The 13978-nt window shown below is 42.4% G+C and overlaps 1 protein-coding gene across 2 annotated transcripts in view; it reads left to right on the forward strand.

Moving 5' to 3' along the window:
- Positions 1 to 5334: 5334 nt before the first annotated feature.
- WLS (Wnt ligand secretion mediator) overlaps positions 5335 to 13978 on the forward strand; it is a 134806-nt gene continuing 126162 nt past the window's right edge. The window contains exon 1 of one of the 2 annotated variants that reach the window (XM_038001483.2): positions 5335 to 5698. In XM_038001483.2, the coding sequence (XP_037857411.1) occupies positions 5593 to 5698 (106 nt within the window). In that variant the 5' untranslated portion in view covers positions 5335 to 5592. The remainder of the gene's footprint in view (positions 5699 to 13978) is intronic. The other variant, XM_007978340.3, reaches the window with a different exon arrangement.

Genomic DNA, 13978 nt, shown 5'->3' on the forward strand with positions numbered 1-13978 from the left:
GAGCTATCATGACATGAAGGAGCAGTCAGCTCAGCCCCCGTTTGGCTCATGTTATGAAAACTGGCAAAAAGAAAAAACCCTTTTTCCCACCTCTGCTCCAGGAACCCAACACAGGTGATCTGAAATTCTTAAACACTGGAGGCTTCCCAGCTCTCTGCCGCAGCTTCCTTCGAGCCTGAGAAAGAGGGGGCTGGCTGGCTACTTTACACTGTTGATTGCCTCCCACTAGAGGCCTCTGGAAACCTGTAAAGTTTCTTACCTGCCCTTCCAGGTTGCCTGGGTTCAAAGAGGCAATTTTGTAAGAGAGACTATAATTAGGGGTTTTATAGTTTGTTTTTTGTTTTGCTCTCTGGGAACAGAATCCTCCTCCCCTATAACATGCCATATTTGTTGAGTATTCACTTTGTGTCAGGCACTGTGCTAGGCACTTTTTATTTCATTTAATGATCACAACCCATCAGACTGGTATTATTTATTCTTTGTAAGGAATGAGAAAAGTAATTTCCCCACATTTATTTACACAGCTAGCAAGACATAAAGCTGTGACTGAATAAGCCTAATGATTGAAATATCTGTGGAATGTAAAAGAAAAGGTGAAATGAAGATCTACAGAGGAGGTGGAGATGCCAAACGGGAGGGAGACATGGGGTATTTATTAAGCAATTGAAGATCAGGTTGAAGTATTGGTTTTTTGAATAGTTCCTACCCACAGTTACTGTGTAAAAGGAGGCATTAAGAAAGGTCTTGTATTTCCATACAAAATAAGACAATGGGGTCCACAGAAAAAGAAGGCAGGGGTGGTATTGTTTGGGGGAAAAAGCATTTTAAAAGAAGTTGTATGTGTGTGTGTGTGTGTGTGTGTGTGTGTATATGTATGTGTGTATGTGTGTGTGTGTGTGGTGAAAAGTGACACTGAATAATAGAGTGTGAACCCACAGTGCTTGCTACATTCACAGGCACCAATTACAAGAAAATACCAACAACCATGGAGCCGTAGGGATGCCATTTATGGATAAAAGCTATTTATGAGAATGAGAAGACTCAGAGTGGGATTATTCCTCTTGTTAGGTCCCTCTGGGAAGTAAATTAGGTGTTTAAGGAGATGTATTCAATTCTTTTAGATCTCTACATTACATTTACTGCAATGCCAATAATAATATGCTGCTCGTGGCTTCCAAAGGAGGCTTTCTCAACTCCAGAATCTGAGCCCTCCTCCGCTGTGCTGGGACTGTGAGGCACACAAAGGCTCAGATCACACTCTCCTGGTGTTGAAGGAATTTACAAGCCAGTTGGGGTAACAACACATCACATATATAGATACATGTGCAAAATGCACCCTAGTGTATAGGTGCCAGGTAGGAATATAGTCAGTCAATTATATATAGGAATTGGGGGTGGGGGAAGAGTCATATTTACCTTCAGTTAGATATCCATTTATCCACTAATTCATTCATGCATTCATTCATCTATTCCATACATATGTATGGAACATCACTATGACCTTCCATATCCCAAACACTTTGAATAAAATGATGAATAAACCAGAATACCTAATTTAAAGTCTAGTGGAATGGAGTTGAAATGATCAGTTTTTATTGATAGAGTTGGATTTGTCCTTGGAACATTTCAGTCTCTGGGATAATCTACCTAATGACAATGACTCAAACTTTTCCTTGGCAGTTGGAAGTTTTTAAAACAGATGTTTCTATGCTAAAAACCACTGAGTATTGTTGAAGTTCAATACTAGATGTTGCCTTATTAACACACTTGTCAAGTCAAGTTAACCACCTAGACTTCTCCTAACATACGCTTAAAGAGTAATCATAATATGAAAAACATTTTAGAGCTGAGCAATAACTAATGAGTCATCAGTTTTACTAGTTTTTAAACACAAAATTATTGATTTGCCTTAAAGTTTCCCAAATATAATAATAATAAATATTCATATCTTACAAGAATACCATGAAGTAGTACTATTATTCCCATTTTATGGAAGAGAAAACTCTTCTGTAAAGAGTGAAGCTTTTACAGAAGCCTCAGAGTTGGTCTGTGAAGCCTCAGAGTTGGTAAGTAACTATGTAATGACCTGTTGATTCGAAACAAGGGGCAGAGCTGGGATCTGGGTTCCAACCCAGATCCAGCTGACTCTAACTGTCATGCTCTTTTCTATTCACCTGTGTTGTCCACTTGGGAAATAAAGATTCACAGTTGCTTTTAATGTTTAAAAAGATGTGATAGAAATTATATTTTTTTAAAGCAGCCCATGGTGATGAATATTACAGGTGTCTACTCCCACTCAGTTGGGCATTACTCGTAATCTCATGACAGAAGTACTGATTAGCAATTAGAAATAACCCTTTTTAATGAAAATAAGTATTTAATAGGTGCTCTCTTAAAGCAGGGGATCATCTTGGTGGAGAACCAGCATCTCATTTCCAGATGAGAAAACTGACACCTAAGGAGTTAGGCTAGTTACTCTGCAGAGATGCATTTCGGAGCAGAGGGGGTGGAGTGTATTGTAGCAGCTCATTAAAAACTAAGTCAAGGAGTTTGCTAATCTGAATAAATCAATTCTACCACTCCAGACATTTTTGGTGGATCAGACAGTTTTTCAGTTTATATTTAAAGTGGACAGGGGCCAGGCGTGGTGGCACACACCTGTAATCCCAGCACTTTGGGAGCAGAGGTGGGTGGATCACCTGAGGTCAGGAGTTCAAGACCAGCCTGGCCAACATGGCAAAACCCTATCTCTACTAAAAATACAAAAATTAGCTAGATGTGGTGGTTGATACCTGTAATCCCAGCTACTCAGGAGGCTGAGGCAGGAGAATTACTTGAGCTCAGGAGGCAGATGTTGCAGTGAGCCGAGATCGTGCCACTGCACTGCAGACTGGGTGACAGAATGAGACTCTGTCTCAAAAATAAACAAATAAAACACTATTTTTTCTCTACCCTCTTATGGATAGTACTTGGGGATCTGTGGACTAAACTGACAAAAGACAGATTAGCAAGGCAAAAGACAAATTTTTGTTCACATATAGCAAACGTATGTGGGCATCCATAACTACTCAAGGAGGCAGTTGTTAATAGAATTTGGAGCGTATATACTATCTCAGTAGGAGAAGAAGGATATTCATGGGAAAACAAATGACTTTTAGGAAAGATAAATGGGCCCTTAGGAGTGTTGGGCTCAGAACATGATAGCCCAAGGTATGGCACCTTGGCATGCTGAATACTTTGAACTGAAGGACATTGGAAGGACAACGATTCTGTCTATTTCATCCTTTCTGATAGTACCTGGTGTTCGCCAAAGCAGAGGTAATTAATTACTATTCAGTGAATAACAATTGGACTGGGGTTCCTTTAGGGCAGGTGCAAGTACCTTGACATCTTGGTATCCTCGAGTGCTTAAGAAAGAAAGCCTGGAACATGTTAAAGGCTCAATAAGTGACTTGGATAAAGAGTTGCATGAGAGAATAGACAAACAGCAACTACAGTCATGCATTGCTTAATGATGGGAATACCTTCTGAAAATGTGTTGTTAGGTGATTTGTCATTGTGCAAATGTCATAGAGGGCATTTACATAAACCTATGTAGTATAACCTACTACAGACCTAGACTACACCGTGTAGCCGATTGCTCCTCAACTGCAAACCTGTCTGCCATGTTACTGTACTGAAGACTATAGACAACTGTAATGCAATAGTAAGTACTCTGTGTATCTAAACATATCTATAGAAAAGGTATTGCAAGAATATGGTCTTCTAACCTTATAGGACTATTGTCACATACACGGTATGTTGTTGTTGACTGAAACATCCTTAGCGACACATGATTGTATATCCTCAGAACTGTTAAGAACTATTAGATGTTGAAGAGATGGAGTTTTGTATGCATAAAGTTCGGTGCTTGTCCTTCACAAGTGTCTGTTCCACTTGGAGACTAGAAATGAATGCCTCTATTAAGTGTAACCTGCATGACATCTTCTATAAGGGCAATGAAAATTCAGGAACAGAATAGAGGAGGAGAGAAGACTGGGAAAAATAGTCTCTTGGCATGAAGAGGGTGTGTAAGGATGGGAGGGACAAGAAACTAGGTGTGTGGGTGGTGGTGGTAGAAACTGCGCGTATGGGGAGCAGGGTGGGGTATTTACCAAACCAAGGGTCTATTGAGTAAGGTGAGTTGTATTGACCAAGTGGCCAGTTTATGAAACATGGAAAAACCAGGTCCAGAAATTTAGACTTGATAGAGCAGGAAATCTCTACCAGGAGTCCCACCCCTCTTTTTATGGAAGTTAAGTATAACTATAAATATATGATTTCTCACAAAGAGACAACAAACATTGTAACTTAATATGTGTACCCTCTAAACCAACTAAGATCTCTTTAGACTTTTGAAATACAAACTGTGGGCTTGCTTTCACATTCACTTATTCATTCCACCAAAGATTATGGGGCACCTACTAGAGCTAGCATTTTGTTAGGCACCATAGGGGGTACAAAGAACAAAAAAAAAACTTGGTCCCTATTCCCCAGGAGTTTACAGCTCAGTGGTGGAGACAAACGCGTACACAAATCCTTACAATAGGAAGTAAAAATGTAAACACAGGATTGTAGGGACTCAGTTCCCAGAGATACTGCATGGAAGTGGTGTGGAAAATTAGATTTTTTTTTAGACTAATTGGTTTTGGATCAGGTTTAAAATTGATGGAGTAGAACATGTTCTCTTTAAGGCAATCACCAGGGTTAAGGCTGTGGAAGCACAGGCGCTGGAGTAACGAACAGTGGTCTGATTTGGCTGGAGCGCCAGGTTCCTCAAGGGGCGCCGTGGGGAATTTAGCTGGTTCTGTGTCCAATAACGAGGCTGGGAACCTGGTAGAAAGAATTCGAGCTGAGACTTTATTCCGCATCTCTGTGTTTTGACTTAGGCATCTATTGGGCCCTTTAAAAAAAATTCTCCTCTTTCCCAAAGAGAGTTCTAGCAGTTGGGGGTGGGGTGGGGACCGTTTCCTAAAGTCATCGCGTAAGTTAAAGGTCTGCAAGGCGGTCCACCGGTGATTTAAATCTCGCACTTCGGAAACCAGAAAAGGAAACCTGTGAGAAGCTGGGCAGGGGGAACTCGCTTAACATCAACAGCAACCCCCAAATGGCACCAGTCCCTGGAGGGACAGGTTGCAGGCCAGGCTCGGGAGCCGGGCGCCAGCACCCGCCAGAGCTCTGAGCCCCGAACTGGTGGGCAAGGGGTAGAGGAAGAGAGGGAGGGAGGGAGGGAGGAAGCGCGAGAGGGAGGGAGGAAGAAAGGGAGGGAGGCGGCGTCATGTGATCCGCTTCTCTGCTCCTTTAAGCGTCCACAGGCGGCGGAGCGGCCACAATCACAGCTCCGGGCATTGGGGGAGCCCGAGCCGGCTGCGCCGGGGGAATCCGTGCGGGCGCCTTCCGTCCCGGTCCCATCCTCGCCGCGCTCCAGCACCTCTGAAGTTTTGCAGCGCCCAGAAAGGAGGCGAGGGAGGAGGGAGTGTGTGAGAGGAGGGAGCAAAAAGCTCACCCTAAAACATTTATTTCTAGGAGAAAAGAAAAAGGGGGGGCGCAAAAATGGCTGGGGCAATTATAGAAAACATGAGCACCAAGAAGCTGTGCATTGTTGGTGGGATTCTGCTCGTGTTCCAAATCATCGCCTTTCTGGTGGGAGGCTTGATTGGTAAGTGCGGAGAGCTGCAAACTTTTCCCCCTTTCTGTCTTTTCGGGCCCCTTCCCTCTTTGCCTCTTGGGCTACTTGTTACAGTATCACTGCCTTGCTTCTATGATCTAATTAGTCCGGCTATTGTGCTTAAGAAAGCAGAGCTCCATGGGGCTCCGTGGGGCACAATCCAGTCTAGTGGCTAAGAGAAAAGGAGGGGAAAAAGTTTTGGCCTAGTTTCAGTATCCACTTGAAAGGCAGGAGGGGGGCGGCGGGGGTGGGAATCTTAAGCATGGCGACGGATCGCGCAAGGAAGCGCTGGGTTACAAAGTTGATTGCTCGCCGCCCCCCCTGCTTTTTCCCGCGTTCCCCCCCTTTTCCTCTCCGGTCCCTTCCAATCAGCTCCGGGAGGGCAACGTAATCGACTTTATTAGGAACAACAGAAGAGTCGGGGAACTGCGCCCGGCGCAAATCCGGAGCTCTGTTACAAGGCTGAGATACTTGCATGGTTGTAAATGCATTTGGTCGTCTTTGCTAGGCGCTGAGGGTTTGCATTTTGGGGTCCCGACCTTCGCGCCCTGCTTTCCCGCCGCACTCCGCCCCACGCTCTGCAGTGTACAGGTCCGAATTGTGGGCCGGCCGGTTGGATAGGATGGGGTGGAGTGGGAGGGAGTCCTTGACCAACGCTGCGGGAAGTTGGAGAGGTCGGAGGGGAAAAGCGTATCCGAAAGCTGTTGCTTTTGGCCTCTTGCCCACTCGCGAATATCCCTTCCCCCACTTCTTAGAGCCCCGAGAGCCGGTGACTGTGGATCCTCCGTCCTCCCTTGGCGCTTAGGAGAGCGCCCCCCGCTCCCACCACAGCCCCCCGCAGGTGACAGCTCCCCCGTCCCCCGGCGACAGCGCCCGCTCCGGGAGACCTCCCCTGGCGTGCACCTCCCGGACCTCTCTGAGTCAAACAGGCTTCCGGGTGAAGAAAACCGCCTCACCGACCGTCCGCTCTGAAAAACTCCCTTCCCCTCGCTGTCTCCCCATCTCCATCCATCCTCCCGCCTCTCTGCACACTCGCGCCCCCCCGCGCCCCCTCAAGATTTGGGACATCCCGGCACGAACTTCAATGCCAACTTTGCAGCGTGCGCGGACGGGAGGGTCGGTTTCCTTACTTCACGGCTTTGTTAAACTTTGCGGAGTGGAGAGTCCACGGAGGGGCTTTCTCCGCGCGTGCCTTTGCGGGCGCCCACGCGATGTGAGGTGCGGGGGAAACACCCGGAGGCGCGGGCAGCGTCGCTGCCAGAGCTGCACAGGCTTGGGCACCTGAGTCGTGTGCGTGGCGTTTTGTCTCCAGACTTGGGTTTGATGGGAACAAATTATAGGGAGTTTGGTACTATAAATCACGGTAACATCCAAGCCAATTGTCTTAAACAAAGGAGAGTGGGTGAAGCTTCATCAATGAGAGAAATACCTAAAGGAGACAGTGCTCTTTTCTCTTTGTGTATTTATCCACAAAGCAGAAAGGGGTTCAGAGTTTTCAAACAATCTCATATCCCCAGTGTGGGCCAAACAGCTTCATATTTTTCTTTCTGGAACCCTACCCTCTACACACACACACACACACACATACACACACACACGCTGGCTTTTGTGTTAAGAGCTCCTGTTTGGCTACATGCAATCTCGTTTCCCCGTATTGGATTTTTCGAGGCTCTTAATACCTTCTCTGCTGGGAGCTGAAGGCAGCCTTCCCTGTGCCCTCACAGTGATTATGCAGCGGTTACAATTACACCTCTTGTCTCCCTTGATGAGCAGTTGCAGTTAGATGCCATTGGATCTTGTGTGATTTCAGTGGCAGACCATAATTAAAATTTCTTGCACCTTGTGCTTTCAGAATTAAATTGGCCTATTATCCCTGTCTGACCTTCATCCTCTTTGAGGTTTTTGCACAAGCAGCAAACCATTACACATAGTTTCCTGGTGTTTGTTGGTGTGTTTCTTTTTCTTTTTCTAGGCTGATGTCCTAGCTTTGCAGAGCCCATTATCCGTGATGTAGGCTTCCTAGGGCACTTCTGGAACTAGTAGGATTTCTGGGATCCTACCACCAAGGAGAAGCCCTACGGGCACTCGTGAATGGCTGGTGGACATTGGAGTGACTATAGGGTCAGAACACTTGTCTGTTCCAAATAGGGTTTGTCTGGAGTAAGTGGTGCCAAAGATTGTTTTTCCTGAAGAATTTGGTTAATGACAACAACCTCAAAAAGTCCGTGGCAGGTGCTAACTGTAACTGGATTCCCCTCAATTAATAAACTGCTTTATTCCAATTTCTTTGAAAACTATCTATGTATAACACTTCTTGGAGGAAACTGTGTAAGTTTACTGCTTACCTCCTCTCCCTCAGTTGCAAAGGCTGTGTCTCCAGTTCAGATCAGAGTTAGCCCATGTTGAACAGTGACTTAGCCTTTCCTCTTTCACTTAAAGAGTAATTGTTTTTGCTCTTAAACAAATCTAAAAATTTGGGTGGGACCCAAATATGAGAAATAAATATCAACAAAATGTAAGTGAAAAATTTTCCCACCAAACTTCCCTAAGCTGGAAAACAGAGGAAACTAAGGAAAGAATAGCAACAAAGTGGGCAAGCAGAAACAGTAGTTGAAGGAACAGTTTGTAGGCTGGAAAGTCAAGGTAAAGTTCAGAAACCTCCTCTGCTCTCTCCAGTGCGAAGAGAACTCCTCCGCTGCTCATTGTTACTGCTACTTAAGAAGTCAGTTGTCCTGGGTGTGAAATGTCTCTCCAATGTATCTGCAGTAGGCCAAGTGAGAAAAAGGAATTCCCCTTTGAACTGGCCAGAATATATTTTTCTTTTTGATCACTCTTTGCTGATGAAAGTAAACTTAGGAAGAGCAACTTAGGAAGAGGAGAATATAAATGGCAAAGCTCTTGTTTGTAAGGGTGTAAGGACCACGTACACCACACACACAAATATACAGCACAAAAACAACCACCCCACCAAACAACAATGACAATCCATGAACCCCAAAAGTGACCAGGCAAGTGAGTTAACTAGCAGGCTTCAGGCTCCTCATTGGTAGATGAAGGAGTTTAAGGTCCCTTTCAGTTCTAAAATTGTGTAACTCTTTCAGTACTTAGAGAATTGTACATGACATTTAAACTGTTGTTTGGTTGTAGCCTTCTAGATTTGATGGAGAAAATTTAAACATTCACTATAAAAGCAAATAGCCCCCAGGGCTTGACTTTGGTTTAGCCAGCTTAAATATTCTCCTATTTCAATGTCCTTCTTACCAAAGAAAACCACATTTTTTTGCTTGCTGTTTTTGTTTGTTTGTTTGTTTGTTTTTTGTTTTTTTTTGGCACCAGTGTCTATAAGCTAAACCTTTAATGGGATTTTGCAAAAAGGCTCTGAAAGCAATATCTTACATAGTAGAGCTTGGGGTATTTATAAATTCACTGATTTATATCATGCTTTTGTAAAAACTTTGAACCACTATGAAACCATACATCTGATACATCTAGTATTCTAAATACATCTAAATACATTCTAAATATTTAGAAATTATTTAAACATGCTAGAGTGCCTGAAGGAAAAGATAAATATTTTAAAAAATATAACTTTATCCTCCTTAAAAATAAGCCTGCAGAAAACTTAAAAATCATTTTCCTTTGACTTCATGTTTGGTGAATTTAACTCCTGAAAAGGCAGTTTTGGGGGTGGTGGAAGTAGGGAGGGGAAGGAGACCATGTAGCCTGAAAAGAGAGTGCAGACTGAAAATCATGAACTTGAATCCCATTATGTGCAATTTGCTCAGCTTCAAATTAGTCATGTCTCAGGAATATAATGGTTGAAAAAGCGGGTCACTGTTCTCAGCTCTTCTAAAACTGCTAAGAATATGAAGATCAGAACTGGATTAATAGAAAATTGTTGCATTGTTTTCAGCAAACCCTTAAATGAGAGTATTCCAAACATAAAGTATCAACAAATCACCAATTATTATTTCTTTAGAAAGGATCATTATTTCTTCCAAAGGGTAACTTATGTGAGTGGCCTTTTTAAATTTTTAATGCTGAGGATGTAATGTATACTGTATGAGATATAACACACACACATATGTAATCAATTTTCTCAATATTGTGCATGGATTATCTACTTCTTTCAATGATGTAGCCCACAGGATTGTGCTGGTATTGTTTAAGTGGAGGCAATTGGTCTTTACTGTGACCCATTTATGGGAGCTTTTGTTTCTGCTGCTGTTGTTTATTTGGAAGTTGCAGAATTTTAAGAAATTAAATTACAGTTATGCCGAGTATATGTGTTTGCGCCCCAGTTTATTAGATTTTAAGCTTGTTACATTTATTTTAATATATCTTAATGATGCAATAGCTGTAATCCTTCAGTATTTGGGTATCTGGTGAGAATCTTGATGAGTATTAATCAATTGGTTTTTGGTTGATGTTAAGCCATATTTTTCTGTATTTGATTCTGATTTTTATTTTGTAAAATGTCATTGTTTTCATCTTTGTTAACTGCTAGAAGTATCTAATGTGGTTTATATGAGTACTGTGCAACCTTACAAATTAATCTTTTTTAAAGGAGCATGAATTTTTTTAGTAACTGAAATTACAACATTTGCCTTAAAAAAAAAACTAAACTATTTGTTTCTTGCAGTAATCATCCTCGTGCTAACAATCTCTAATTGCTCTTTTTTTTTTTTTTTTTTTTTTTTTTAATGAGACAGAGTCTCGTTCTGTCAGCCAGACTGGAGTGCAGTGGCTCACTGCAACCTCCACCTCCCAGGTTCAAGTGATTCTCCTGCTTCAGCCTCCTGATAGCTGGGATTACAGGTGCCTGCCACCACGCCCAACTAATTTTTGTATTTTTAGTAGAGACGGGGTTTCACCAGATTGGCCAGGCTGGCCTCAAACTCCTGGCCTCAGGAGATCCACCCGCCTCGGCCTCCCAAAGTGCTGGGATTACAGGCACTAGACGTCTGGTTCTAATTGCTCTTTCATCTGATTTTTCTTTCAGTATAGCCTGTCTAGACTTCTATTCGAACTTTCCCTTTTCCTGTTATAGTGAGAAACATTTCCTTGAGCTAATAGTGTTATGTGTGGCTTTGTGAGGTTTTCAGGTTCCCTGCCTGAAACCCAGATCGAGACTTAACTCCTTTCCTTCCTACATGACATTTTACAATAATTTGACCTTAAAATTTTTAAATCCATATAAATTGCAGAAAGATTTCTTACCTTATATTCCTCATAAAGGTGTTTCTATGGAGATTTAGAATTTAGAATTTGTTGAAATTATATAAAGGTCCTTAGTTTAAAGCTCCTGTGTGCTACTTGCCTGATTTGCAAAATACCTATCAGGGTGTGCTGTGTGCTTAGGATGGGGCTACATGCCGACACAGGGTTAGTAAAGAGGAGACATGGAGCTTGAGTAAACTAGGGGAGCTGTGGGTAGAAAAGAGCCCCTCTTCATCTAAGTTTACAAAAAGATTGCCTAGGATGTAGTTTTCTAGCATCAAGATAATTTTCACGTATTTATTGGGAATTCGAGAATGTATGAAATTAGAACCCTACTAATTATACCGTCAACTAATTATATTAATATTTCATCTTGAACTAGACATATTAATAAAATGATAAAATGTTTAACATGTATGGAATGTGCAATATGTGCCAAAACCTGTCTAATTTCATCTGTACAAAACCTTGGCAAATTGGTATTTTTGTACCCATTTTACATGTAAGGGAACTGAGGTGCAGAAAGATCTAGTAAAATTGCACAAGATTACCTAGCTACTCGTGGTCAAAGCTGGGATCGAACTCCAGTCGATCAGACATCAGAGCCTAGATTATCAGCTTTAGGTGATCTTCCCACTTTCCCCAAAACCTTGACTTTTAGACCTGAATAAAAATAGGAATGCAGGGAAACACGAGACTAGCACGAAAACTGAGTTCTCATTTTTTATAATCAGGTAACATCAAAAGGAAGAAAATATTAAATATGATGATAAATGAAATGGAGTCCAGCTGCACAGACCCAAACAGTGCCTTGCCAAGGCTGAGGGAGGACATGTCTTGAGAAGTTTGACTATGCCAGCCCAACCAATTCCATTCAAGTTCTAACCAGTCCCCATAATTGTATGAATCATCCAATTGGCTAAAGCAGCCAAGTTTGTTAACCATCAAATGTTTGAGATTCTGCTACTTGGAAGAAGATTACTCAATTTTATGTTCTCTAGTTGGTGATTTTAACATATATGTAGTTATACAGTAAGTCTGGACTTTGTTTCAAAGGAGAGGAAAGAAAGAATCAGTGAAGGTTGGAGAGGTTTTTAGAGGGCGTGTGTTGGCAGTGATGGTGGAGGAATTGAGAAAAGAGCCTCTTTCTGAAAGTTGAAAATTCTTTTCCCCTACGGAGAATTTTTGTTTATATGCACACCCATGCATAATAATGAGGGCATTTTAAACCAGAGACTCCTACAAACAGCCACCCTGACAGCGGGAATAGGTACATTTTGTTCTTTGGAAAATATGCTAATAGAGTTCTCTCTTCAAAGATTTGCAGCCCTTGATTTTGATAGAGACCCTGAGAGGTAGTGGGACACAGGGAGCATCAAGACATGAAATGATCACGACTATTTCATTTAGGTCTTACTTTTTCTCTGAAGGGTTGTGATGGTGGCCTAATAAATGTGCCAGCTCTGCACAGTTCTAGAGAAAGTGCCCGCATGGGGATGTGGGAAGGAGAGGAGGAAAGTGGAGAGGAGGAGCTTGAGACACGCCAATTCTCAAACTTAATGATCTCCAACTTTAGTGTTTTCTAACTTTTCTTTTGGTAAAAAGATGAATCTAAAAGGATTGCTAAATTAAAACAATGATGAATAATTTATAATATAAAAATACTAAATTTCTATAGCCTCTTACTACCACCTCTTCCCCCTGCCCCCCACATTCTACCCCTGACTAAATCTGTAGGGGAGCAAAATCTTGCGGGGGACTATGGAAAGCATTTCACATGTAAAAATTCACTTAATGATCATATCATCCCAAAGAAGCAAATACTTCACTTTGTTCAATTTTCACATGAATCTGAGGCTCATTTAAGAACCTTTTCTGAGGTTGCAGAGATAGTAAATGAGAGGACTAAGACTCAAGCCCACAGTCCTTGATTGAATCCTAAGCCATATTCTTAAGCTTAATGCCACTTTCCTCCCATTGTCCTTTCCATTTCTATGGGAAACAAAGGGGTGAGTGTGGTGAAAATGATTCTACACAGATTGAGCAGAAGATAAAAGCTCAAACCCCCACTACCTTTTCTTTTTGCTTCCACCCCTTCCCCAAACTCACATCACTGCACGGTTACTGATCATTGGCCTATTACTTCCTAAACAAGGGATCCCCAACTCCCAAGACATAAGAACCACCTACACCAGCCATTGTAAATATTGACCAGTGTTTCTGGGCCATGCTAGGGAGGACTGAACCTAAGAAAATTACATGCCAACACTCCCCAAAGGAAATTGTTGCATACAGCAGAAGATGGCTGAGAGTTGTAATGGGAAATTTGTTGAGATAGTGGGCCCTCTGAATGCCCCCTGGATTTAGCATGCACAGTAGGTCCTGAAGGTAGCTGCTGAAGAAATGGGAGTGTAATGAGGATGTGGAATAGGAAGATGGGGGTAGAATATAGACTCAAGAAAAGAAAATGAAGGGCTCTGGAAATATATGAGACTATCTTTTCAAGGACACAGCTTGTGCCTGGATTTCCAAAACCTGCTTCCAGTGCCACCCAATCCTCCAAAACTGAGCTAACATTTCTATCTGCTATGCCTATTTAAATCCTGGGCCTTCAAGTTTAATTTTCTGCTCCCCCTTTCTCCTTAGTACTCCATTCTCATAATATAATCTGGCCAAGGGGTGTTCTTTTTTTGCTGGCCCACAGGAATTACAGGGTCTTCTTAAACATCTGGTTAATTCCCTGGGTTAACTCAGAGGTTTTATCCACAGATACACATTTCCAAGAAAGCAGAGGTAATTGAAAGAAAAGGCCAAGTTATTACATTTGTTTTGGCAAGACATTATGATTTTCCTTTAGAAAGAAGATAATAAGTCTGTAAATGGTTGATTCAGTTTTTCTTCAGACCTAGTTTAATAAGGCCAGGCTCATGAAAGTTGGTTGGAGGCCAGTTAACTGCTGCCTTAGTCCTGGCTGACCCCCTCCCAAAGAGAGAGCTTCTGGTCTCAAAGCAGCATCATGTAGTGGAGAGAAACTTGGCTACGACTCTGCAC

This window comes from Chlorocebus sabaeus, chromosome 20 (genome assembly GCF_047675955.1).
Source record: "Chlorocebus sabaeus isolate Y175 chromosome 20, mChlSab1.0.hap1, whole genome shotgun sequence".
Lineage (NCBI taxonomy): Eukaryota > Metazoa > Chordata > Mammalia > Primates > Cercopithecidae > Chlorocebus > Chlorocebus sabaeus.